The 27,708-nt window shown below is 42.3% G+C and overlaps 2 protein-coding genes and 1 pseudogene across 19 annotated transcripts in view; 2 read left to right on the top strand and 1 right to left on the bottom strand.

The window, feature by feature from the left end:
• The window catches only part of GFM2 (GTP dependent ribosome recycling factor mitochondrial 2), a 68,324-nt gene extending 62,904 nt beyond the window's left edge, over nt 1–5,420 (top strand). For 13 of the 18 annotated variants that reach the window (XM_048220831.2, XM_026498781.4, XM_026498782.4 and 10 more), the window contains 2 exons: nt 198–379; nt 3,475–5,420. In XM_048220831.2, coding sequence (XP_048076788.1) covers nt 198–335 — 138 coding nt within the window. In that variant the 3' untranslated portion in view covers nt 336–379; nt 3,475–5,420. Of the gene's footprint in view, nt 1–197; nt 583–3,474 lie in introns of those variants that run through there. The other 5 variants (XM_048220827.2, XM_048220826.2, XM_048220828.2 and 2 more) reach the window with 2 other exon arrangements.
• HEXB (hexosaminidase subunit beta) lies at nt 536–27,678 on the bottom strand. The gene is made up of 14 exons (XM_026498788.4): nt 27,334–27,678; nt 24,031–24,176; nt 19,947–20,012; nt 17,605–17,651; nt 17,257–17,367; nt 8,066–8,167; nt 5,984–6,113; nt 4,461–4,641; nt 3,863–3,949; nt 2,592–2,664; nt 1,783–1,957; nt 1,121–1,211; nt 906–1,010; nt 536–732 (listed from the first exon to the last, which is right to left on the bottom strand). Exons 1-14 carry the CDS (start codon nt 27,552–27,554, stop codon nt 684–686), a joined length of 1,584 nt encoding a protein of 527 aa, XP_026354573.2. The 5' UTR covers nt 27,555–27,678; the 3' UTR covers nt 536–683.
• LOC113255211 (60S ribosomal protein L39-like) lies at nt 19,001–19,421 on the top strand (annotated as a pseudogene).
• Nucleotides 27,679–27,708: the final 30 nt, after the last annotated feature.

The raw sequence follows: 27,708 nt of genomic DNA, 5'->3' as shown, positions 1-27,708 counted from the left end.
TGGATCATTTCCGTTCTCCACACAGGTTGAGGTGTGTTGTACCAAGCTGTGGCACCAGCCTCAATGGCCTTTTTTTCCCCTTCTAAGCACTTACTGAGTCCAGGGAATACATCTGATTATGTATTCTGAAAATGGTGAAAAGATGAAGAGATACATGAGGCTTAAATTTGGTAACATAAATTATTTTGATTGATTAGGGTTATTCAACTGTGCTTCGAACACTTACCTCCGGCTCAGCTACTTTTGCCTTAGAACTCTGTAATTATCAAGCCATGAACCCTCAAGACCAAACTACACTGCTCAGCCGGCGGAGTGGCTTGACCCAAGTGCTGTAGGTCTTCGGAGACAACCTCATGAGCACCTCCCTACTGCTTTCTCAGTAAGAATTTTTATTATTTTACTAAACTAAACTGACAGTGGCACTGGAGCTGCTCATTCTGCTCTATGGAAGGAGAAATGATGTTGAAAGTTATGTACATGAACTGTACTGTGGATCTAGAAAGTTATTACTGTGGAATACATTGTTATCACAAGGTTTTTTTGGTTTTAAAAAGATACATTTTATTTAAAAACAATACGAAACTTTAATTTCCATGATTTCAAAATCAAGTTGACCGTAGAACAGATTGCTGTGGGCTTCGCCCTCTTCTATTTTCTTCTTTGTTTAGGCTCTTCTTTTGTACTCAAAAGTTACAGTACCCAGTAAAAAGAGGTTCTGCAGCTATTCCCCGTCTATAGAACAGATAAAGTTTTAAGTATGAATTAGAGAAGTTTTTAGATTGTAATTAAAGTCAGACTCACCACCCATAGCATTAATGAAAAAAAAAGACTTACTACAAAATTCCATGTATTTATAAAATACCTTTCCTCCAAAAATTAGTGATTTAATTAGGGTCCTGTCTCACCTGGCCATTCTGCAGCGGTGGATGGTTAGTCTGTCGTAGGCATCCTCTAGATCTTTGATGTTCTGTTGACTCCAGAGTCTCTCACCAACGGCACTTGCCCGAGGCCTGAGAGTTAAACCACACGTTAACCAAAGCAATTTAAAGTCACGTGTTCCTAAAGTTTATGTTTGGGAAAATTTAAAAATTCAAATGTCACCACCACTTAAATTCCATACCATAATCTTGGAGTGAGGTTAGTTGCATCCACATATTCTCCCCATAGACAAGCTTCTCCACCAATGACAAGTTTTTTCTGTTCTTGAGAACCTGCATTAAAATCATTGAATTGATGTAAATGAAGTAGTTGCTCGAAGCTTTTACAGAGGCAAGAACTGGTTTCTCATTCCACCTTTGTTGTAGGGCAACGTTGCTGTTGTGTGGTCAGCAGAACCTTGGGAGATATTCGTGCTTTTGGCACCAAAAAAGGGTAGCAAACTTTATTCCCATAGTGCTTGTTAGCCTATTTTGACTTTCAGTTTTACTTGGGTTCCAGAACCATTTTTCCCTCTTGTTGCCAATGAACAGTGTGCCACAATGTCAGAAAATACCTTCTAGAGAAAGTTATGTCAATTCCTAATAGACTTGAGATACTTTTTTTTCTTGAAGGAAATTTGGTGTTTAATGAAGCTGGACTAAGTAAAACTGTTCTTAAGGAACAGGGTCTGAGAGCCTAAAGCTCTGCCATTCCTCCTGCTACCCCATCCCTCCAAGGATGCAGACCCAAAGACTACGCGGCCTAAAATCCATGGAACTGGACCACAACCTTCCTCATGTTTTACCAGAGGAGACACAAGGTTAACGCAATCAAGGGTCTTTAGGGGAAGTATGCTTCACTTACCATCAAAATCAAGAGGGTCCACTTTATAGTAATTTCTCCAATCTTGTCCGTAACTAATCCAATCTAAGTACCAAGGAGCAGAAAGGATCACAGGGAAGCCAGCTGCCGTGACTGCAGCTTGTGTCACAGGATACATTTCATTTTTCCATACTTGAACAACTGTGCCTGGGTTTAGCTGTTCAAGTTACAAACAGTACATGTGATGAGGTCCAACAATTACAAAGCCACTGTAGCTAGAAAAATAACTTCCTAAGATTCTTGAAAAAAACACACATTTTTTCCCCTTCAGAGCTAGTACTAAACATTACTGGCTGTAGAGCCTTAAAATTAGAAGTCTCATCAGCCTTAAGGTTGGATATTTAACTTCTGCCTATATATGCCACCACATTGGTAAAATGCACTAAGGCTTTATTCCCATTTGTACCACACTACCGTTATTGTGACTTTGAGGATGTCACCCTTCTGGAGAGATAACACTAGTAGCTGGATTTGAAATAGTCACTTACCTGAAGGAAAAAAAAAAAGCACACACACTGACAATTTAAAACTACCTTTGTAGCAATACTGACTCATTCATTCTTGTTTTTTCTGCCCTTATGTGACAAATAATGAGGTGGTGGGGGGAGGAAGGTGGAAGGGAGAGATGGAAAGGTGGCACTGGTCTCAGTCTACCACTGTTGCCCAAAGTTTAAATTCAGAGGTGAGCTAACTTCCTCATCATGTTGGCAACAACTTCCTTAGGGTTCCTTCCTTCCAAGATGTAAGTCTCTCGTATTATTAGAATCAAATGCAGTCTGCATACTACTCACCTTTGCGTGATCGTCAAAAACCTCTTGCCAGACTATGGCTCCCTTGTTTACAGTTGAAACGATACCCAAAAGCCTACCGTTGAGGAGGGCAGGGGGGTGGGGGAGAAAAGAAGTTATTTCAGAGCATGAGCTTAACAGTGAGTTTAAAGTACGAACGTTTTCTATAGAGGACTGCAGTGTTGGGAGGGCCTTTCATTACAGCACAGCTTCAGAGCAGCATTTGCTACGGTTTTTCCAGCACATGGCTCAACATGTCACACAGGAGAGGGGTTTAAAAGTCATTTGCTGAATGAACGTGCTAAGCATGTCCCGAAGCGGGGAGGACATGGCAACTCGCAGGGTAGTTTACAAACCACAATCTCTGGTAACTGCATGGATAGCTTAGAACAAACTGTAATTTAGCCTGTGATGTCAACTATATAGCATTCAACAGTTGCTGATAATTGGTCCGCAAATATTTCCTGGTATTTAGACAACGCCAGGTATTCTGCAGGATTAGAATGTACCACACAAAAAGCAAAACAGGAAAAGGCTAGAATCTGACCTTCCTTAATTCAAGATTTGGAAAACTATAGCTTGTTCTGGATGGCTCATTAGCCAAGAGTGGTTTTCACACTTGTAAATACTGTTTAAAAAACAAGAGTACTATGTAACCATGGGGCCCATGAAGCCTAAAATATTTACTATCTGGTCATTTAAAAAAAGTTTACTTATATAGAACAGTACCATTCCTGTCCAAGTTCCTGCAATGATGGAAACAGTCTATCTGTGCACTTTGCAATGTGGTAGCCGCTAGCCTCATCCAGCTATTGAATACTTGACATGTGGCTGATGTGACTAAGGAACTGAATTTATAATTTTCTTCCTTTTAATTTAAATACAGCCACCTGCAGCTGTGGTTATCATACTGGACGTCACAGATACCAAGTAAATGTTTCTGGAGTTGACCAAAGGAGATGAAATCCACAGGCTGGACAGTGATAAAAACTTCACGGGGAAGCTACGGCTTTGAACTGAATCCTCTGAGCAGGGGAGGGCTACCCTTCAACACTACAGTCTTAGTCGTCATATCATTGCTTTACAGAAAGCAGTAGATACTGCTTCCTTTTGATGATTTTTTTCACTGACACTCTGGGCAACAAAGTATACAATATCTGCACTTTGACAAGGGGTGGCGAGAAAAAGGAAAAAAAAAAAGGCACTAAATAGCTAACCCTTTTACAAAAAGCACAGATGAAATAAACATAGAAGCAGGCTAACACGTCACTTACTTTTGAATATAGAAAGACTGTAGTCTTTGAAAATCTCTGCCAAAGCCTTTCTTCTTCATGAAAGCGATGACTTCTGGGTTGGACTCCCTTAAACAAAAACGGTGATTAAAATTGCATTAAAAGTTTGATAAACCCAATGTCTTTAAAGCAGCATCCATCCCTAGTTTCGTTTGTGCATATTTGGAACTATTAAACTACAATTTTAGGGAGAAAATGAGCCTGAAAAACTTTATTATGAGTTATCCTAGTTTTCCACTGCAAATAATTTTTTTCTAGAAGCTGGTTTCTTGTGAAAATGGCTTTCCCTCCCTCGTGCCTCTCTACGGCAATTGACAAAGACAATTTTTATTTGAAATAATCTCCCCCACTTAATCACCGCCATTTCCCCAAAGCCATTCCTGTTCACTGTCGTGTTTTCAATCTCCACGGTCTTTCACATCTTGATTCTCCTTCCTAAAAGCTTGTACTCTGAAGTTATGTTACTAAAAACCTTACAAGCAGAGATCTTCCCCCCAATCTTTCTTTTCATGTGGAGACCTCTAATACCTACTTCAAATGCAACGGTTAAAAAAATAAGGATTTTAAAGAATTGTCATACCAACATGTAAATTCCACTTCATCTCCTCCCAAGTGAACAAACTGATCTGGAAACACCGTACTAACTTCTTTGAAAAACTGAGACAGGAAGCAGTAAGTTGAATTCAGAATAGGGTTTATAGGTCCAAAGGTCCCAGACTGCTTAGGTCCATTGTAACACGGAGTCAGGAGGTTTTTCTGACCTGGAGGAAGTATTTTAATCACAAAGACAGACATGGGTTTGCATATGATTATACTACTTTCTTTTGTTGAAGCTGTTAGAGAATTTATACAGAAAAAGGTAAGCACATTTACTAAGAGTTACTGTGGTAACTTCTTCCAAATAAGATAAGGAGTTGTTTCTTGAATCCTATCCCCTGTACCTCTTTTTTCCCTTTCCATTACTCTAATTTATCTACTTCAAATATTTTAAATATTAACTCCCAAATCTTCAACTCACCCAGACCCTTTTTCTTGATCTTCAATCCATATTTCCAATTTCCTGCTCAACACAATTAGATTAACCCACAGCTGCACTTCAGATACCACCTAAAAAAACCTAAATTCTCTGCTCAGTAAGTTCCTGCAGGAGCTCCTTCTGATCACTGTTTTCTGGTGAGGGTACTACCGTCCTCCTCCTAACTTTTCCTTCTCCTCCAGAGTTGATCAGCTGCAGCTGCCAAGTTCTGTGGATCATATATTAAGAATGTCTCTCAGTTCTGTACATTATTTTCCATTCCCATTATCACCATTCTGGTCTAGGACTTCAGTTTCTTTCCCCTTCCAAACTGTCACTTCCTCACATAGGTTTTCCTGGAGTGTGGGCCCGATCATGTGATGCTTCTTCCCTGTAACATTCAGTGGCTTCCATGTGTCCTGATGGAGCCCACATGGCTCACCCAAGGCCCTCTACGTTGTGCTTCACCAGATTTCCCAGTATTCTCCAGGTCTACGCTGGTAATAAATGCTGAACAATTATAAATGCTGGCTGCTGTGTTATGTGCTTTATATGCATTATTTAACCCTCAAAAATATTACATGACCATTACTACATTTTAAAGATGGGGAAACGGAGGTGAGACATCCTATATAACTTGTTCAAGGTCCCTCAGTTTAGAAAAGGCAGAAACAGGATCAAACCCAGGTAGTGTGGCTCCACCGCCAGTTCTTACCCGCCCTGTGGTGCTTACTGCTCTTTGCTGCGTTACCCTGGTTCGGCTAATGCCTTTCCTGTTATTCCCTTTACCAGAAACATGAATATATTTTTTGATCTCTCAAGAGCATTTTAAGTGTTCTTCTCTTCCATGAAACCGTTTCTTACATTGACTTAGCACGCTTTACTTGTAATCTCTCTTTTAGCCCTTGTTTTCATACTTTGGGCAGTGCCTAGCATAGTAACTTGCTCACGATAATTACTCAATTCCATCTGTCAATAGTGCTACCTTGGTGCAAACCACAGTTAAGAACAAAATGAATAAACATCAGGTCATAAAAGATGGAAGAACTCAGGTACTCACTTTGTAACTTAAAAAAGACACTCCTTACCTTTTCCCCAAGACTGTGTATGTCCAGGACTATCAAATTCTGGTATGACTCGAATCCCTCGTAATCGGGCATATTCTATCACTGTACGGACATCATTTGGTGTATACACATGAGACAAAGAATAGCTTCCCTATAAAAGCCATATTTATTAAAATGTATGGAATGTATTTGTCTAGGATACTGTGAACAGTTCTGTTTGGTATTGGATAGGTGATTTTTCTAGCATCACTATGTATTAAACAGTCCTATGCAATGTTGGGAGATTTTTTTTTCTTTAATCCCATTTTATTTTTTTATTCGTTCATTCATTCCTTACTAAGCTCTGCGTCCTATGTGGGGCTTGACCTCACAACCCCAAGATCAAGAGTCACATGCTCTACTGACTGAGCCAGCCAGGCGCCCTGGAGGACTCATTTAAATTATTTGTTTACCATATCTTATCAGTAAGCTCTCAGCACACTGTGGGTTAATTCCGGATTTAAGAATAGACCTATCTCAGCCAGCAACTCTTGTTTCAGGAACATCTACCATCATGTAACCATACAACAAAATAGAAATAAAATGTTTGACTGCAAAGCGTGTGAACTTTGAGTACATTGTTCTTTTCAGTTTTACAATAAAAATTTACACACTATTACAAAGCTGAGCTGTCACCTCTCAAAGTCATTTTAATTACCATCAGCTTTAAAAACATCCCCAGACATGCTAAGTGATTTGGGGTTTTTTGTTTTTTTAGATTACCCTCAATCCCTTTATAAGTCACTTGAAAAATTAGTATGGGTTTTAACTAAAGATAAAGGTCAATTAAAGGTGTTACTGTAGCACATTTCTCAAGGTATAGATAAATATTACATAGAAATTATAAGCTATATCTAAATTTAGAAATTATAAGCTATATCTAAATTTATAAGCAGATCAGATCTACTCAATTATAGGAGACAAAAGAATGTATTAATTGACAGTATAGGGATGCAAACAGCAAAAACCAGACTTTGGGAAGCAGAAAAATGATTTAGTTTTAACAAAAGTAACATTACCCCAAAAAAAGTAAATGGGCGGGGATGGTCACCTATGTATCAGAAGACAATTAATGGACATACGAACTGACCACTAGGTATGGAACTCATCTGCATTCCAGATTGTTTTCATTAAGAAAAGGTAAAGGCACTTGGGGAAATGTAAGTAATGACTGGCTAGCTGGATTGTTAATTTTTCAGCTGCAATATATTATGGGGTTTTTTGTTTTAACAAAAACAGACCTTTTTACAAATGAGATATGCAGTCTGGGATTTTCATGAAAAATAATGGTGGCAAGGGAGGGTGAGTACAGGTGATACAAGACTGGCCAGGTACTGATTACTGAAGCTGAGTGACAAGGACATGGAAGTCATTATTCTACTTCTGCATATGTTTGAGATTTTGTGTAATAAAAAGTAAAGCAAAAGCGAACAAAAACAGAGGAGTGCCACGAACATTTCAACCTGTACTACATCGTAACAATGGAAGAAAGCTTGGGATTAGGGACAGAGGACAACATTTAGAGCCCTGGGTTTGTCCCTTCCTAACTGCAACTTGGAGGTCAGTAACAGTCTGTATTTACAGGGGGATTAAATGAGATGACATGAGGCTTGCTCCCACCTCCAGTCTTTCATAATACACTTAATCTGAACACTTTCTGAGACAACCATTAATTTTTTAAGGAGCTCTCATCTCTAAAATTCTCTATGTAGTTTTTCAGAGAGAAAAAATCCTTTCACAGAATCCAATACAATTCTAGTCTACATGATAACAGTACTTAAACCTTTTATTAGTTATGAGTGTTTCAGGTCTCCTATATTCATTAAGTTTTTTTAAATTTTATTTGTGTAACAACTAGAGATTATTTACATTTACAATAACTTAACAACTATAAAAACAGTTTTATGGATCTAAATTGCTAAGCCACAGCCTATTAAAAAGGTTTTAAACCACAACCGTCTTTCACACTTTAATTCTATCTGTAAGAAACATTTAAGCTAAAAACTTCTGATGAAACCAGACAAACATTTTTGAAGACAGACTATAGTAACATCAATTACTCACTTTGTTGCTTAACTCGGGAAAAGCAACGCTCTGGTAAGGGAAAGACTGGTCATCAACTATATGCCAGTGGAGAACATTAAACTTATTAAAAGCCATGGCATCCTGCAAGCAAACATGTTTAAAAAAATTACATATAATACACACACAGATGTAATATACACAGACATAATACATACACAATCCAATTAACTTATCTATATTCAAGATCATTTCCAACATGTCTACTCCCTTTTACATTTCTTTTTCAGCAAAGCGAGAATGCGAAAGAAGTATAACGTACCTTCTATACTTCATGTGACATGTCACTTTTCAAAAGGCCTGTTCAGCATGTTTATTCTAAACAAGGAGCTAGAACTTTGTTCTATGAGAAGGTAGCAGTCTTCTAAATTCCAAGTATTTAGGAGTTGGCCAAAAATGGAAAATAGTTCTTAGCTGCTATCAATGTTTGGAAAAAGAGCAGGGGAAACAATGGGGTATATAAGTACCGGGACTTAGAATCCCCCACAGAAAAAGTCATTTACAGATTTCAACACAATTCTGAGATTTCAGTGCCATCCCTTCCTTTAGAAATGAAAGAAACTTGGTAAAAATGCAGGATTCTCAGAAATTCCTGGGGAAATCATTGTCAATTTTATGTACATTCCGGAGGAACAATGTAATGTTTATGTAAAATATAAGCAGACTATTTGAAAAAGATAAAAAAAAAAAAACGGTTAAGAGGGGGAGATTGGTTTGCCGTACCAGGTAATTAAAATTTAAAGAAGCCTCCCTTCTCCATTAGGACTGAAAGGATTTGCTGATGCATTTGGGAAACAGGTGACCTACAAGGGAATTATGCAAAGAAGTCAAAGTTTTTTAGTGGAAAATGGCAAGATTTTTACCATCAGAGGAGGGAGTTCCTCAGTCAAGACCAGGGGCTTGCAAACTTTTTTCATAAAGGGCCCAAAAGTAAATATCTTGGTTTTGTGAGGTACACGGTTTCCGTCACCACTGACCCTGCCATTGTAGAGCCACACAAAGTGTAAACACAAGGACGTGGCTGTATTCCAGGAAAACTTCATTAGCGAAGACAGGTGACAAACTGGATTTGGCCCTTGGGCTCTAGTTTCCCAACCCGGATACTGAGAAGATACAGAATTAGGTAAAAGATGTGGGGGTCAGGTAGAAGAGTACGAAGACCCCAAGTTCACCTTCTCCCACTGACACGCCAAGATACATGTGGACAACTAACACTGAAGGCTGGCTGAATAGACAGAAGGCCACAGGAAACAGAGCGGTGGAGATACGGTTGGGAACTAAAGCCCTGGCAAGACCTAATCCCAAGCAGGAGGGACTCAGATGCACAGAGAAGTGAGACCCCACACCCGGCAGCCCAGATACCGGGGAACTGCACTGGGAGGATGAGTCCCTATTAACATCTGGCTTTGAAAACCCATGGGCCTTTTAAAATCACTGGGCTTAACTCCAAGAGCCAGAGGGCAAGAGGAAACTAAGTCTCTGCCCTTAAAAAGCAAGAATAAATAACCACCAGACACAGCAACAAAGTAACAGTCTGAAAAAAGCCTGGGGTATACTAAAGGAGATTTATTCACTAATCTCAGAACTTGCACTAGAGGGGCAGGCATCTTTAGGAGGCTTCTCTAAGAATCAAAGTGCTGGCAGCCACCATTCATTTCTCTTCTCCTCCCCCAGCCTAGAGAGCTGAACACCTAACACTTCATCCATCTTGCCAGCACCACATGCCCTGCCCCAATCAACCCACTAGCCTTGGCAAGTGTCCCTCCAAAGGGACTCCTGCCATGTGGAGAGGAGGAGGATAACCCCATCTACCAGCACACCTACACTGGACAAATATAGCGGATGACATCAATATCCAGGCTGTTAACATTACCAGGAGTGGAATAAATAAGGCATTGTGCCACCTGATATGCACGGAGAAGAACACAGCATCACTTCTGTCCTATTCATGCCCAAAATACGTGGCCTGAATCTAATCATGTAGAAAACAAACAGGCTGAAGTGTATTCTACAAAGTAACTGAGCTATACTCGTCAAAAATGTCCTGGTTTTTCCTACTCAGTGGGGAGCCTGCTTCTCCCTCCCCCTCTGCGACTCCCCCTGCTTGTGCTCTCTAAAATAAACAGAGGAGGGGAAAAAGATGGCGGAGGAGTAGGGGACCCCTTTTTCAGCCGGTCCCCTGAGTCGAGTTGGATAGGTACCAGACCAGCCTGAACATCCACAGAACCAGCCTAAGATGCAGGAAGATGCATCTGCATCTCTACAAACGAACATCTCCAGCGCTGAGTATTGAGGTACGAAGCGGGGAGCCGTGAAACTGTGCAGAGATATCGGAAGATAAACGGAAGGGGGAGGGAGCCACCGCGCGTGGGCGCCGGGAAGCGGTAGCCACCTGCACGGGGGAGCGGGCGGGGCTCACGGTCGGCACCCGCAAAACAGCAGACTGAGACCGTGAGCCGGGTGCGCGCGCCACCAGACTGACAACTGGAGCTCCCGAGCGCACACTGGAACCGGACGGAAACAGGGAGCTCAGGAGCGGCGCGGGAACCTGGGCGGCTGGCGGCGTTAGAAACACAAAGGACAGAGACGCGCCGGCCCTGAGAGTGAGGGCTGGGACGCCGGGTGTGGGGCGCACATCCCGGGACGCTGCAGGGTTGAGCAGCACCAACAGAAACAGAGTTAAAGTGGCCAGAACATTAGTAGAGAACGGGCCGCAATCCCTCTGTTCTGTGACAGAGGCTGAGATTCGGCCGCTGCTGCTCTGACTCTCAGAAGAGGCACAGCAAACCGCCAGGGAAAGCCGCCAGAGAACAAAAGCCCGGAAATACCGGCTCACAGTGTGCCCATCCCCATCCCCCCTCGCAGGGGACGGGGCAACTCTACCCAAACAGGGTTGCCTGAGTATCGGCGCGGCAGGCCTCTCCCCCAGAAGGCAGGCTGAAAAATCAAGAAGCCCACATCCCTAAGGTCCCTCTAAAACAAAGGCGCACGGCCTGGGTCCTGGTCAATAATTTGGGCTCTGGACACCCCGCAACCTCTTCTCATCAGAATGACAAGGAGGAGAAATCCCCCTAGCAAAGAAAAGACAATGAGTCTGTGGCCTCTGCCACAGAACTGATAGATATGGATATAACCAAATTGTCAGAAATAGAGTTCAGAGTAACAACGGTCAAGATGATGTGTAGGCCTGAAAAAATATTAACAAAAATACTAACAAGAATGTAGAATATCTAAGGGTGGAAAAAAGAGTGAATCTGGCAGAAATTAAAAATGCTATGAATCAAATGCAGTCTAAACTAGATGCTCTGACGGCCAGGGTGAATGAGGCAGAAGAACGAGTTAGTGAATGGGAGGATGGGATAGAAGAGAAAGTTAAAACAGAAACTTGGCTCAAAAAAACCCAATTTCAAGAATGTAGGTTACGGGAGATAACTGACTCAATGAAACGTTCCAATGTCAGAATCATCGGCATCCCCGAGGGGGTGGAGAAAGAGAGAGGTCTAGAAGAGATACTTCAACAAATTGTAGCTGAAAACTTCCCTAATCTAGCAAAGGAAACAAGCATTCCTTTGGCAGCAGAGGACCCTTCCCAAGCTCAACCACGACAAACCTACGCCACGTCACGTCATAGTGCAACTCGCAAATATTAGATCCAAGGATACAGTATTGAAAGCGGTCAGGGCAAAGAAATTTCTCACATACCAAGGCAAAGGTATCAGAATTACGTCAGACCTGCCTACACAGACCTGGAATGAGAGAAAGGGTTGGGGGGGGGGCATTTTTAAAGCTCTTTCAGAGAAAAACATGCAGCAGAGGATCCTTTATCCAGCAAGGCTGTCATTCAGAATTGATGGAGAAATAAAGACCTTCCAGAATCGCCAGTCATTGACCAATTTCGTAACAACGAAACCAGCCCTACAGGAGATATTAAGGGGGGTTCTATAAAAGTAAAAAGGCCCCAAGAGTGATACAGAACAGAAAGTCACAATCTATAGAAACAAAGACTTTACTGGCAACATGGCATCATTAAGATCATCTCTCTCAATAATCTGTCTCAATGTAAATGGCCTAAATGCTCCCAAAAACGCCAAAGGGTTGCAGATTGGATAAAAACACATGACCCATCCATTTCCTGTCCACAAGAGACTCATTTTGAACCTAAAGATTAATTCAGACTGAAAGTAAAGGGATGGAATACCATCTTTCATGCCAACGGACCTCAAAAGGAAACTGGGGTAGCAATTCTCATATTGGACAGATTGGATTTTAAACTAAAGACTATAGTTAGAAACACAGAAGGGCACTGTATTATTCTTAAAGGATGTATCCAACAAGTGGATATGACAATTATAAATATATATGCCCCCAACAGGGGAGCAGCAAGATACACAAGCCAACTCTTAACCACAATAAAAAGACATATAGATAAAAATACAGTAATAGTAGGAGACCTCAACACTCCACTATCAGCAACAGACAGATCACCTAAGCAAGAAATCAGCAAAAAAACAAGAGCTTTGAATGCCATACTCGACGAGTTGAACCTCATAGATATATATAGAAAACTACACCCCAGAACCAAAGAATACTCATTCTATTCTAATGCCCATGGAACATTCTCAAGAATAGACCATGTTCTGGGTCACAAAACAGGTCTCAACCGATACCAAAAGACTGAAATTATTCCCTGCATATTCTCAGACCACAACGCTCTGAAATTGGAACTCAACCACAAGGAAAAATTTGGAAGAAACTCAAACACTTGGAGACTAAGAACCATCCTGCTCAGGAATGACTCGATGAACCAGGAAATCAAAAATCAATTTAAACAATTTATGGAGACCAACGAGAATGAAAACACAACGGTCCAAAACCTATGGGATACTGCAAAGGCGGTCCTAAGGGGGAAATACATAGCCATCCAAGCCTCACTCAAAAGAATAGAAAAATCTAAAATGCAGTTTTTATATTCTCACTTCAAGAAGCTGGAACAGCAAGAGGGACAGGCCTAATCCATGCATGAGGAAGCAGTTGACCAAGATTAGAGCAGAAATCAATGAATCAGAAACCAGAAGTACAGTAGAGCAGATCAACAGAACTAGAAGCTGGTTCTTTGAGAGAATCAATAAAATTGACAGACCGCTGGCAAGACTTATCCAAAAGAATAGAGAAAGGACCCCATTAATAAAATTATGAATGAAAAAGGAGAGGTCACAACCAACACCAATGAAATTGGAAGGATTATTAGAAACTTTTATCAACAGCTATATGCCAATAAATTAAACAATCTCGAAGAGAGGGAGGCCTTCCTGGAAACCTATAAACTACCAAGACTGAAACAGGAAGAAACTGATTTTTTAAACAGGCCTATTAATTATGAAGAAATTGAGTCAGTAATAAACAACCTTCCAAATAACAAAATTCCAGGCCCGGATGGTTTTCCTGGGGAATTCTACCACACAATCAAAGAAGAAATAATACCTATTCTCCTAAAGCTATTTCAAACAATAGAAACAGAAGGAAAGCTACCAAACTCATTCTATGAGGCCAATATTACCTTGATCCCCAAACCAGGCAAAGACTCCATCAAAAAGGAGAATTACAGACCAATTTCCCTAATGAATATGGACACCAAAATCCTCAACAAGATCCTAGCTAATAGAATCCAACAGTACGTTAAAAGGATTATCCATCATGACCAAGTGGGATTCATACCTGAGATGCAAGCGTGGTTCAACATTTGCAAATCGATCAGCGTGATACATCATATCAACAAGAAAAGTCTCAGGAACCATATGATCCTCTCAATAGATGCAGAAAAAGCATTTGACAAAATACAGCATCCTTTCCTGATTAAAACCCTTCCGAGTGTAGGAATAGAGGGTACATTTCTCGATCATAAAAGCCATCTATGAAAAGCCTACTGCAAATATCATTCTCAATGGGGAACAGCTGGAAGCCTTTCCCTTAAGATCAGGAACACGACAAGGATGCCCACTCTCGCCACTATTATTCAACATAGTACTAGAAGTCCTTGCAACAGCAATCAGACAACAAAAAGGGATCAAAGGTATCCAAATCGGCAAAGAAGAAGTCAAAATGTCTCTCTTCGCAGATGACGTGATACTCTATATGGAAAACCCAAAAGAATCCACGCCCAAACTATTAGAAGTTATAGAGCAATTCAGTAATGTGGCAGGATACAAAATCAATGTTCAGAAATCAGTTGCATTTCTAGACACGAACAATGAGACTGAAGAAAGAGAAATTAGGGAATCCATCCCATTTACAATAGCACCAAAAACCATACGTTACCTTGGAATTAACTTAACCAGAGACGTAAATGATCTATATTCTAGAAACGAGAAATCACTCTTGAAAGACATTGGGGAAGACACAAAAAGATGGAAAAATATTCCATGCTCATGGATCGGAAGAATTAACATAGTTAAAATGTCCATGCTACCCAGAGCAATCTACACTTTCAATGCTATCCCTATCAAAATACCGAGGACATTTTTCAAACAACTGGAACAAATAGTTCTTAAATTTGTATGGAACCAGAAAAGGCCCCGAATCGCCAAGGAACTGTTGAAAAGGAAAAACAAAGTTGGAGGCATCACAATGCCGGATTTCGAGCTGTACTACAAAGCTGTGATCACCAAGACAGCATGGTACTGGCACAAAAACAGACACATAGACCAATGGAACAGAGAACCCAGAAATGGACCCTCGGCTCTTTGGGCAACTTATCTTTGATAAAGCGGGAAAAAACATCCAGTGGAAAAAAGACAGTCTCTTCAATAAATGGTGCTGGGAAAATTGGACAGCTACATGCCAAAGAATGAAACTTGACCACTCTCTGAGACCATACACAAAAATAAACTCCAAATGGATGAAAGACCTCGATGTGAGACAGGAATCCATCAAAATCCTAGAGAACATAGGCAGCAACCTCTACGACATCGGCCACAGCAACCTTTTTCATGACACATCTCCAAAGGCAAGAGAAACAAAAGAAAAAATGAACTTGTGGGACTTCATCAAGATAAAAAGCTTCTGCACAGCCAAGGAAACAGTCAAAAAAACTAAGAGGCAGCCCACGGAATGGGAGAATATATTTGCAAATGACACTACAGATAAAAGAGACTGGTATCCAAGATCTACAAAGAACGTCTCAAACTCAATACACGTGAAACAAATAAATCATAAAATGGGCAGAAGATATGAACACTTTTCCAATGATGACATACAAATGGCTAACAGACACATGAAAAAATGTTCAAAATCATTAGCCATCAGGGAAATTCAAATGAAAACCACAGTAAGATACCACCTTATGCCAGTTAGAATGGCAAAAATTGACAAGGCAAGAAACAACAATTGCTGGAGAGGATGTGGAGAAAGGGGATCCCTCCTACATTGTTGGTGGGAATGCAAGTTGGTACAGCCACTCTGGAAAACAGTGTGGAGGTTCCCTAAAAAGTTAAAAATTGAGCTACCCTATGACCCAGCCATTGCACTACTGGGTATTTACCCCAAAGATACAGACGTAGTGAAGAGAAGGGCCATATGCACCCCAATGTTCATAGCAGCAATGTCCACAATAGCTAAAGCGTGGAAGGAACCGAGATGCCCTTCAACAGATGACAGGATTAAGAAGTTGTGATCCATATATACGATGGAATATTACTCAGCTATCAGAAAGAACGAGTTCTCAACATTTGCTACAACATGGACGGCACTGGAGGAGATAATGCTAAGTGAAATAAGTCAAGCAGAGAAAGACAATTATATGATTTATCTCATCTATGGAACATAAGAACTAGGAAGATCGGTAGGGGAAGAAAGGGATAAAGAAAGGGGGGGTAATCAGAAGGGGGAATGAAGCATGAGAGACTATGGACTATGAGAAACAAACAGGCCTTCAGAGGGGAGGGGGGTGGGGGAATGGGATAGACCGGTGATGGGTAGTAAGGAGGGCACGTATTGCATGGTGCACTGGGTGTTATACGCAACTAATGAATCATCAAACTTTACATCGGAAACCGGGGATGTACTGTATGGTGACTAACATAATAAAAAAAAAAACATTAAAATTAAAAAAAAAAAAAAAGAATACTTACTCTACAGTTCTGTTTGTGATAAATCAACCTAGATGGCCATCAGCATGAGAATGGTTAAGTTCTCATCATGGTACATAATATATAATATTCAACTCCTTAAAAAGATGGTACAGACTTTGTAAGTCTTATTTATTTATTTGACAGTGAGCACAAGCAGGGGGAGCAGCAGAGGCAGAGGGAGAAACAGGCTCCCCCCTGAGCAGGGAGCCCCATGCAGGGCTCGATCCCAGGACTCTGGGATCATGACCTGAGCCGAAGACAGATATTTAACAACTGAGCCACCCACGCACCCCCAGACCTTATAAATCTTTTCATAAAAAGATATCCATAACAAGTTCTTCTGAGGCAGCAAAAGTGCAATTCAAGTTTTTAAGATTCATGTTGTGTTAATACTTTCATTTTTTAGTTTAAGAGGAGATAAATGGGACATAGAAATTTATAACAACCTTGGGTAAACGCAATTATGGGTTCACTACCTACACACATCTATGTTCCAACTTTTTACACTAAGCATTTATTTCTTTCATAAAAGTGATAATAATGTCTTTTGGAGAAAAAAATTCAGGGTATTAATGCAAATGCAAAAATCACTTTTTAATAAGATGCTGTGTTCGTGATCAAGTGAAGGTACAGAAAGACACAGGAGGAAAACCTCTATACCCCTGCATATTAGTGGTGAGCGTGGCGATGAACCCATAAAAAGTGGACAGGGAAAAAACAGTTCCTGCCAACCTCAGCCCCAGCTCCCAACATCTGAAGTCCATATTCCTTTGGAACATTTCCCTTGGGCTAAAGCAGCTTCCAGCCTCCTTTCTACGCCATTTTAAATAAATTAAATGGAAGTCACAACATTAAAGGACACTAACTTTCTCGGCTGAGGAAATAGACTTTCCAAGGGAGGGAAGAAAGAAAGCTCACTGCTTTACTATATGAGACAACCCCCCCATGTCCCAACTTACACAATGGTGTCAAGAACCCGTGTAAAGTAACACCATAAAAGGGCACAGCTTCAGCATAGAAAATGGGGAAAATAAAATAATCACCTACCAGAGTTTTAAGAATAGTCTTAATGGGCAGGAAGTGTCTAGCTGTATCAATTAAAATTCCTCTGTGTGGAAACCGTGGAGAATCAATAATGTTGGACTCATTGACGGTGAACTAGAAAACAAAATAAAAGTGATTTTAGAACTTTCTCTTGACGTGAGCTCAGTGAAGACCATATCTATGCAGGTACTACGTAAAAGATTTAGAACAAGAAAGTGTGAAATTATACATTTACCAGAGAAGCCAAACATTTGGAAAGAACAAAAGTTCGAGAAGCAATAAATAGCTAAAAACTTTACTTTTTTCTTGTAGTAACCCAACAATTTTTAGTAACATAATAATCATACTTACAGTCCCATAAGAATCTTGATAAATTAATTGGCTAAAGGTCTCTAAACCTAGGAAGAGTAAAATTTAGAATTTATTGCATTAATTTATATAACAGATTGAGTCAATAAAAGTCGTATTAAGCAAATGTACACCCATACCCAGAAAAGGCAAATAAGACTAAATATAATGTTATACCCATACCCTCTAACACATTTTCTAAAGTCAAAGCCCAGTTTTTTTAAAAAAATCCCTGTTGCCATCTCATTAAAATGCTTCACTTCACTGTACCCACACACAGGGCTTTGTTTGAACGAGAACACAAAAATGAACAGTGATTTAATCCAACAAAATACTAGTTAATAAATTTATAGCATGAAAAAGAATAATTTTTATGATAAAATATAGTAACTTTAGGAGGAATGTAAAGTTAACAGAGGGGGGGGAAAGGTTCAAAACTACCATGAAGCTATAAATAAGAGCCCAAGTTCAAACTTAAAATGTTTTACTCATAGCTGCAAAGACAATCTCCTGAACATTTTCCACTCAAGTGGATTGTTTCCTTAATACGCTGTATTACAGGCCAATTCCTCTAACTGCCCTTGACTTTACAGTAATTTTTTCTTAAAAGATTTTTGTTTTTAATGGATCTCTACACCTAACATGGCGCTCAAACCCACAACCCCAAAATCAAGAGTCACGTGCTCCACCAACTGAGCCAGCCGGGCACCCCAACTTTACCCTAATTCATCATTCTAGCTGACAAGGAACATTTTAACCTCATAGTTCAAATTCAGAAAGGAAAGAGAAGACATAACTGATACCACAGAAATAAAAAGGGTCATCAGAAACAACCATGTACAATTATAAGCCAACAGATTTGACCACCTAGAAGAAATGGATAAATTCCAAGAAAACACACACCCTACTAAAACTGAATCATGAAGAAATAAAGAAACTGAAAAGACTGATTACTAGTAAGGAGACTGAATCATTAATCCAAACCTCTTGACAGACAAAAGTCCAGGACCAGGCTTCAGAGGTGAATTCTACCAAATATTCAAAGAGGAATTAACACTAATTCTTCTCAAACTTTTCCAAAAAAACAGAAGAGGAGGCAATACTTTCAAACTCATAAGGCCGGCATTACCCCGATACCAAAAACAGGTAAGAAAAGAAAAAAGAAAATTATTGGCCAATATCCCTGATGAACAGAAACACAAAAATCCTCAACAAAGGCGGGGGGGGGGGGGGCCTGGTTTAACACTCAAATCCAAGGCCACCTTTATTTTTAATTACCGTAACTTTAGTTAGCTCACGTTAAAAAAAAAAAAAAATTCTTTTTTTAAAACCCTATTTGGAAGTCAGTACAACATCTCATCAAATCAGAGGAAGTAAAAGAAGTTTCTGAACAGGAAAAATTAATGTCCCAATACCCAAACTTTGATCCAACTCTGAAATTCAGAAAAAGCTTTCATGGTTTCTCTCTGCCTATTGCTTCTGACCCCTCGAGGTATGTGTGTCTTTAACACTGTTCCTGTATTTGCGGTTGTGTCTGTGAATCCACAGGAATTTAAAATGGTGGAAGGGCTCTGTCCCTTTTCCCACCACTGTGGTGTATGTGGTTGACTGCACCTCACCATGTCCCCTCACAAGACTTTCAGGATCAAGTGATTCCTGGCCAAGAAACAAAAGCAGAACCACCCCATTCCCCGATGGGTTCAGATGAAAACTGTTAATAAAATCATAAACAATCCCAACAGGAGACACTGGAGAAGAACCAAGAAGACTGTGTAAGGAGTCACGGATGAGATGAGATGGCACACAGTCATTTACGCTGTCTCGAGGTCACTAGTGTCTCACCGTATCAAGCTGAAAACTTCACCACTAGCTGGAGATACGTTTTATTGGGAAAATTATTTTTCTCTTTGTTTCTATGCTTCTGCAATAGTAGGTTAGTAATAAATCTGAGACATTTTGTTTGTAAGTAAATAAATTTTTTAAACAGGGGGGAGAGAGATACTTGCTACTGAAGATGACAAGAAATGATAGTAGATCAAACTGGAATGAAGTGCCCTACCCAGAGCAGGCTGAGCCATTTATAGCTCCGTCAACATTACAGTCCCAAGAGCATGAATGAGTTACATTCCTATATAAATATGGTAACACTCAAGCATTTTTCAAAAAGTCAAACGATCTTTCTCCCATGCTCTAAGCATATGTGCATGATGGAAATAATTTTGGAAATACCTGACAAACCATCCCTAAAGGGTCCAAGGAAGCACTTTTGTTGTGCTTGATTTCCCAAAGCACGGAATGGAAATATTTCTTTACTAGAAAATAAAATCAAACTACATGTAACTTACCTCGTAATACTCCCCAAACTCTGTTGGCCTTGAGAAAAGCCACTGGTCCTTCCACAGCTAAAGTATCTGCATTGGGGGGAGGAAAAAGTTTGTTAATACTTCAATGACTCGCAACGTATTTGTTAAACATATAATTGGTATTTCCAGACCATTCCTTTCTCCTGAGCTCCAGGCTTATTTCTCCAACTCCTCCCATACATCTCCACAGAGATATCCTGTGGACTCCTGTAACCCCACATGCCCAAAGCTGAGCTCCTTCCTCTTTCCTGCTCCACGCTGTCCCTGCCTGTCCTCAGTGTGCCTCATCTCTGCGGGGCACAGCAATGCTCTCCAACCAAGAGAGTTGCTCAAGTCAGGAATCTGGATGTCATCTCCACAATTCCTCATTTTCCCCTCCAGGTGTGTTATTCTCTCCACTGCCCCTCGACAGAGTAGGTTCCTACTTCAGCTAGGATTTTAAACCCAAAGGGCAAACATTCCTCAGTTCCATTAATTCCTTGGGAAGCCTCAAGTAGCATTCCAGTCTTTCACTCCACCTAAGGCCAGGGTGGTATCTCTACTCTCTCTCCTCTACTTCTGTGCTGCTTTACTTGCCTCGCACCTACCTTCCCCCACTGTCATCCTAAATCTGCCTTAAGATTCACCTCCTGACTCACTTTAGCTGAACTGAGCTTTGTCCCACTCAATGAAACGTTTGCGCCCGTCTGTAAAGGGGCTGCTGCTGGGCAAAGGGAGGGGGGGCGTTGATCTTTCGATCTTTTACATCACTCTGCCTAAGGCTGTACCACTAGTCATTTTAGACTTTCAGAGAGGTTTAGAGTGGAGACAAGCACAGATAAAGCACCAGACAGTACAGAGAGACCAGAGGCTAAAGGGTGTGACAGACACGGGCTCTGCGCAGTGAAGACACTCGAGGGCTGCAGGTTAATGACTCGCGTCCTGCCTGGACCACACCATCGCCCTCCACCACTGTTGCCCACGATGGGACCCAACAGCAGGCTGCAGGGAGGGAAAGGAGCTCTAGCAACAGCCAAGAATCATGTGACCCTCCCAGGTGACAGTCTTCTGATGAGGCAGCCCTTTCCATGAGGAGAGAGCAGTGCTGAGTCATCGAAAGGCCAGGCTAAGCCAGGGACTGCTGTTCTGAGTACAGTCTAATCGTGTTTCCTCTCCATCTCTACCAAGTTCTTAGCCACTAGACTCACTGGTTGCTGTTTAAAAACAGTTTTTTAAGATTTTATTCACCTATTTGGCAGCACGCACGCGCGGGAGAGAGGGAGAGAGACAGAGAGCGAGCACACGCGCAAGCACTGGAGCACAAGCAGGGAGAGCAGCAGAGGGAGAGGCAGACTCCCCGCTGAGCAGGGAGCCCGCTGCGGGGCTCAATCCCAGGACCCCAGGATCATGACGTGAGCTGAAGGCAGATGAAGGCAGATCCTTAACGGACTGAGCCCCCCAGGCGCCCTAAACACATTTTTTAATGCATTATAGTTTTGAGATCTCCCAGAAATAGTTGTAACACAAAGAATCACCTAAACACATTAACATGTTGCATGGACTCGATGCTCATTATTTTCCAGGAGCATGATCTTAACAAGGGTTCTCAATGCAAAACCTACAAAGAGAAAGCAGTTAAAAGGAGATTTTGTTTTCTAAACATATGGACACCTAACCTGTAGAACAGCAATTTTTATTTCGAAACCAAATTACTGGCGTTACAATGATCACCCTCCCTGATGTGGGACAGGAGCGGCATCTTGGACTCTTCAGTTGTCCCTTTGTGCACTTTTTGCACTGTAACTACTCTGTCTTCAAGAGTGTACATGCAAATAACATCAATATATGATTCTTTAAAAAGAAAATAGATTGGGCGCCTGGGTGGCTCAGTCAGTTACGGATCTGCCGTCGGCTCAGGTCATGATCCCGGAGTCCTCGGATCGAGTCCCGCGTCTGGCTCCCTGCTCCTTAGGGAGCCTGCTTCTCCCTCTGCCTGTCTCTCATAAATAAAGAAGTAAAAGCTTCAAAAATAAAATAAAAATGAAATAGATACGACTAACATCGCCTTTGAGATGCCCACTCAATTCCCTCTATTTTGGTAAAACAACCAACCAACCAAAAAACCCTTACCAGACCTTCCCCTGGGCATTTACATACACGTATGTGTAGCAAGCGTAGTCCTGCTGCCTGCCTGTGTGCGTCCCTGTGTGTGTACTGATACGCAGACAATACCCCACTTATACAACGTCCTGCGTCCACCTCAGCAGCTTATCTAGGCAAGCTCTCCAGGCTATTCTTTCGCTCTGCCTCTTTTTTATTTGCTGTTGTATAGTATTCTTCAGCGCCAACTGACGAAATACATGCAGTCATTCTTGTACTGATGAACACGTGGTTTTGTTTATAACTCTTCACTATTACAGGCAAGCTACATCGAACATCCTTGTTATACGTAATTAACTCTCTACAGTAGAAACTAGTTCACCTCTGGTTCGAGGGCATACATATTTTCCCTTTTAATACATAATGCTGTAGCACTTGTCACGTCCTCCAACATTTTCTCACACTCTAAAACAACAGTCGATATCACTTCCATCTGTGTTTCTCATCATCTTCATCAACTGCTTCAAAATTTAAAGCTAGTTTATCCTTCAACCAGAAAATTTCACAATCAGCTTGTCCTAAGAAGCCTCCCTTTCAGAATAAAAGTTTCCAAAGCCAAATGGACGACAAGCTATACTTCTCCAGTCTCAAAACAATTTCTGGAATTTACGATATGTCATCAGTATTGCTCACAGACAGCAAAGATTGCCTGGCAAGTTAATGACCACTTCCACCTCAATTCAGATTGCAAAACCGAATTCATGAAGTATCTGAGTGCTGTCAACTGAAATCACATGTCTGATGATGGCAGATAATCCTGTTCAGAGATAATTTTTCAGAGATGGATGATTAAGAAATCTATCTATAGGGGCGCCTGGGTGGCACAGTGGTTAAGCGTCTGCCTTCGGCTCAGGGCGTGATCCTGGCATTGTGGGATCGAGCCCCACATCAGACTCCTCCGCTGTGAGCCTGCTTCTTCCTCTCCCACTCCCCCTGCTTGTGTTCCCTCTCTCGCTGGCTGTCTCTATCTCTGTTGAATAAATAAAACCTAAAAAAAAAAAAAAGAAAGAAAGAAATCTATCTATACTCGGAGGACGAAGAGATGAACCAAACTGTAAAGCAGTCTGAGGACACAGGAGCCACTCTTCTCCTCGATATGGGGTATCCCCTCTATCCTTACACCCCGCTCACCCGTCTGCTCTGTCTGTACCTACGTCCTCACATTGCTCCTCTTGGTTTCTTGCTGTAATTCCACATTCTTCCCAGTCAGTAGGCCCTACAAAAACGGCCTGCCCAATTGTTTCCTTCCAAAACGATTTGGGAAAAGCTAAATATTTTAGGCAACAAAAATATCATATAGCTAAATGGTGACTGCATTGTAAAATGAAATAGCTCCGCCCCATGCCCCATTGTGCATTATCTTTGTGTCAAATTAGATTATAAATAGAGATCATGGATATAAGCAGAGATTTATCTTCAAAATATAAGAAATTACCTAGATGTCCAAAAAAAAGGGGATTAGCCAAGTTATTGCACTAAAAATGATGTCAGAGAAAAATATTAGCCAAGTTATTGCACTAAAAATGATGTCAGAGAAAAACATTAAAAAATGTTTTTAATGTCAGGCCAAAAAGCAGAATACAAAAGCCACACGGACAGAATTACACCACTTTCATGTCATTTTTATATATTTATACTTATATCTATGTATATTTAAATATATTACTCTAAAAAAACAACACATCCAAAATAGTGATTAACTGAGTGCTGGGGTTAGGAATGATTTCATTCCTCCTCTTCGCTCACTGCAAAGATTTTCTACAATGACTATTACTTTTATCACCAGACTTTAATAATAACTTTAAAAATAAAACTTACGAACTCACTAAGACCTCAAACTAGCGCATGGCACGGAACCCATTTGTGGCCCATCGGCCCCTACCGTGCAGCTCAGAACACCATACGCTCACATGGCACAGGTACTCACAGGACTCGTCTGAAGTGATACTGGGGTAAAGATCACACTCCGGTTCAAGGACAACTGAGACGAGAAGTTGCTTTAACTCCACTGCACTATTACGTTTAGCAGGGCCGAGCTGCGACTTGTTGAAATCAAAAATATAGTCATAGTATCTGTGTGGGAAATAAATGCAAACGAAGTTTTAAAGTTTTAGATACATACGTGGCAGTGGACACTGCAGCTGACTTCTCCAATCCATGGTACCCAGTACTGGTCCAATTAGAGGCTCTCACCCCAAATTACAATTTCTGGGGGAGCTTTTTTGAAAAGACTGATGTCTGGACCATCAGAATCTCTGCGAGTGGGATATAGGCGCGGGAACTTCAGTGGTTTAGATGGAAGGCACTTCCAAGTGCCTCCTTTGAAGTTGCTGTTAAGAACCAGTAGTCAAACCAGTAATGGTAACCCCATCGCTCTTTGGCATACGAGCCAATTATAACCAGCGACTGAGATGGGGCGTCAGGGGTGGTGGTGGCAGGAAGTCTCCTACACTAAGCGGGCGACAAGAGTCCCATTTCTCAGTACGTGACACCTGGACCAGTTGTAGCCACACTAACGTGGCGGAGATATGAAGGGTACGGATTCCCCGACGATACTGTTGAGCCCCTTCGTCAACTAGAACCCTCCCTGATTTTGGACTTCCTCAAGTGTGAGATAATAGTTGTTCTTATTGCCTGAACTTGACTGAGTCAGAGTTCCTCTTATCTTCCAAAAGTATCCTAGCTAATACACAACTCCCCCCTCCCCAAAAAAGGTCAAGGAATTCTCGACAGGGCCTTGAAAATTCACCTTCTACTGATACCCAAATACCAGAGAAAGGGATATGAAAACATTTAAAAGTACTCAAAGATCAGACAGGCTTCGAAGCAGTTAACATTACATTTTGGTAAGCCAGAGGTTGTGTATGCTACTTATGTGTAAGACCATCTGGTGTGTTTCCAGAAAAGTAAGGAGAGGTAGTTTAGTTACAATGGGTTTGGAAGTATGTGGACGTCAACCAGTGAGAGAGGGGAATGAAGACACTGAGAGCCCTTTCCATGGGAAAACCTCGGCAGATTCAGAAGAAAATTAAGATCAATGACTTGTAAATTTTGAAAGGGTCAAGATGGTCAATTTGATCTCGTGTATTTTACCACACTTAAGTAAATTTTAAAAAAGGAAATTAAAGTTGCCAGCGGCTCTGAGATTTGAGTTAGGTGCTGGCTTGTCCCAAATATGGAAAACCTTGGTCCTGGATATGAAAACTCTAACAGAAACCTCCAAGGATGCTAAAGCAGTGGTGTCCGAGGGTTAATTTTGCCTTTCAGGAACTGAGGGAGGGCAGCTATTTGTTCATCGAGAACAAATGAGTGACTAGCATGTGATGGACCTCGTTCTACAAGTGGAGGAAGCTGTCACGCACCAAACCGAACTCTGTGCTTCCAAAATGTATGCTGTTTCAACGCAGGGTTTGCGACATAAGCTGGGCACTTCAAAGACAGGAGCCTCTGGTTCTGAACAACCAAGGGCCTACACTGTGTGTGCTCCTGACCACCTCGCGCCTTCAGAACATCCCCCATCGTCTCCGCGTTCTACCAACCACACTGCACTTTTACTCTGAGATAGATACTGACCCTCCCGAGTTCCTAGAACGCTCACCTGAATGCCTTCAAGTCTGAGCCATAAGGGCTAATGTCTTATAACCTGCTTCCTAACAATGGAGGGTATAATTAACAACAGCTGCCTCACACACCAGGCATGAATTAGTTAGGCCAACTTGGGACGATCACCTGCACTGCCTCGAAGTGCCCAGCCTTGTTTTTAAACCACCTCACAGCTGACTCAAGTCCTGGTTATCCAACCATCATCACTTGTTTTCCGTGCTTTCTTGCCATACTCCCACTCGTCATTTGAAGCATATTACCAAGTCCTTTTCTGTTAGTCTGGCACAGAAGGAAAATACAGTTTTACAAACTGAGTCCCAAGCCAACACGGTAAGCGTGTTTGCCTCTTAAAAAGATTTCCCAGCCATGATCTTCCTTTAAGATGACCTTTGTGTACTTCTTCCTCCTCAATATTCCAAGGCAACCAACCACCTTGGCTTTACTCCTTCACGCTGACTCTAGCCATTCTGACCGGTTTAGCAGATTTGGTACCAAAGGCTCATAGAGTACGCATCTAAAATGAGGGTAACAATACCCACTTAGTTGTAGAAAAGTGAAGGAGAGAAAGAAGCTACCCAAGGGCCTCTTTAGCCTGAGCTTATGCTCCAGGCCTATCTGGGGCCAGCCGGTGTTAAGCTGGTCTTGCATTTTTTTTTCCCACCAGGTGTATGCTGTCCTGCAGGCAAAATTAAGCTGTGATGCCCACTGGAAACAAACATCTGGGGGAATAAAATGGCAGTAGAGCCACCAAAGGACACTCCTCTCCGGCACTACAGGCCCTCAGTAGAGTCCTGCCTACAGGGGTCTCACAGAGAGGGGACACCACAGGCATACCGAAACGCCCTCCCAAGAGCAATCTGCCTTGTACTTGGTGTGGTCAGCAAAGCCAGGCTGTGCACTGTGAATTACAGAATTCACCCTGTCTGTGGCCAAAGGGGTTCCAGACATGGAAATGTGGGGCGCTCCAGAACCAAACAGGAAGCTGCCAAGAGCAAGCACATGACCTGCCTGCCGGGAAATGCAAAGCAGCTGCTGCGTGCACGGATCACATCTAAGTAATTAGATGAAAACACCGAACATTTCGTATGAAACAGATTTGGGGAGTTCTGGGCAATGCTCCAAACTGAGGACCTTCGGACCCGTTACCAGATTTGGCGAGTGCGGTGGAGAGGTGGCCTATAAATGGCAACCCACCTGGGAATCCTGGTCCCAAGCTTTAAGCGGTCATCTTTCTCCTAGAATTTCCTTCAAAAGAGAAGCTTCCACCGCCCCCCCCACCCCCTCCACCCACCCTACTCTCCCGTCCAAGGCGAGCGTGACCATGGATCCCGAACAACCTACCCCTTCCCCTCAGTATCCTGCACGCAAACCAGGGTTCTCGAGCGCCCAGAATGTCTCTTAGGAGGGAGGAGGGGGAAGGGAAGAGCTTGGGTTTCAGTTCGTGTTTGCCCGAGCCGGCTCTCCCATCTTCTAGACCTGTCACTTTGGTCAGGTCACTGGCCGGGTCGGGGCTGTTTCCTCATCAGAGAAGTGGGGATAAGAGAGCGCGCGGCTTCGCCCCCCACGCCCGCACAGCACCCCGGGGGGCCGCCCCGCCTCCGCCCGGCCGCGCACGGGGAGCGCTCACCGCCGGAACGCTTCTTGCAGGAGGGAGCAGGAGGGGCCGGCGGTGGACGAGGGGTCGTGGTAGATGGAGAAGTTCTCGCGGGAGAGGACCAGCAGGCGCGGAGACGTCTTCACCGAGAGCGGCATAGGCCACAGCGTCGGGCCCGGCGCGGCGCAGCAGCACGGGGCCAGCGCCGCCAGCAGCGCCAGCAGCGCCGGCAGCCCCAGCCCGCGGTGCTCCATGACCACCCCGCTGCTCGCTGGGCCCACGTCTGCCGGAACTGCAGCCCCGACACCAGACCTCCCGGCCGATGGCGAGGAGGAAGTGCCGAGCGCGGGGGGTGGGGGGTCAGCTGACCGCACGCCCCGCCCGAGCCCGCCTCGGGGCCGGTGGGAC

Source organism: Ursus arctos, unplaced genomic scaffold, assembly GCF_023065955.2.
Source record: "Ursus arctos isolate Adak ecotype North America unplaced genomic scaffold, UrsArc2.0 scaffold_5, whole genome shotgun sequence".
Classification (NCBI taxonomy): Eukaryota; Metazoa; Chordata; class Mammalia; order Carnivora; family Ursidae; genus Ursus; species Ursus arctos.
The sequence above is the reverse complement of the archived record's forward strand: the minus strand, read 5'-3'. Positions and strand labels throughout refer to the sequence as shown.

Coding starts and splice junctions, on each gene's coding strand:
- HEXB (XM_026498788.4), bottom strand. CDS start 27,554: ATGGAGCACCGCGGGCTGGGGCTGCCGGCGCTGCTGGCGCTGCTGGCG. Junction 4,642..5,983: donor TACACAGTCTTGGGGAAAAG/GTAAGGAGTGTC, acceptor TACTTCCTCCAG/GTCAGAAAAACCTCCTGACT. Junction 1,958..2,591: donor TTTTTGACGATCACGCAAAG/GTGAGTAGTATG, acceptor TAACTTGAACAG/CTAAACCCAGGCACAGTTGT.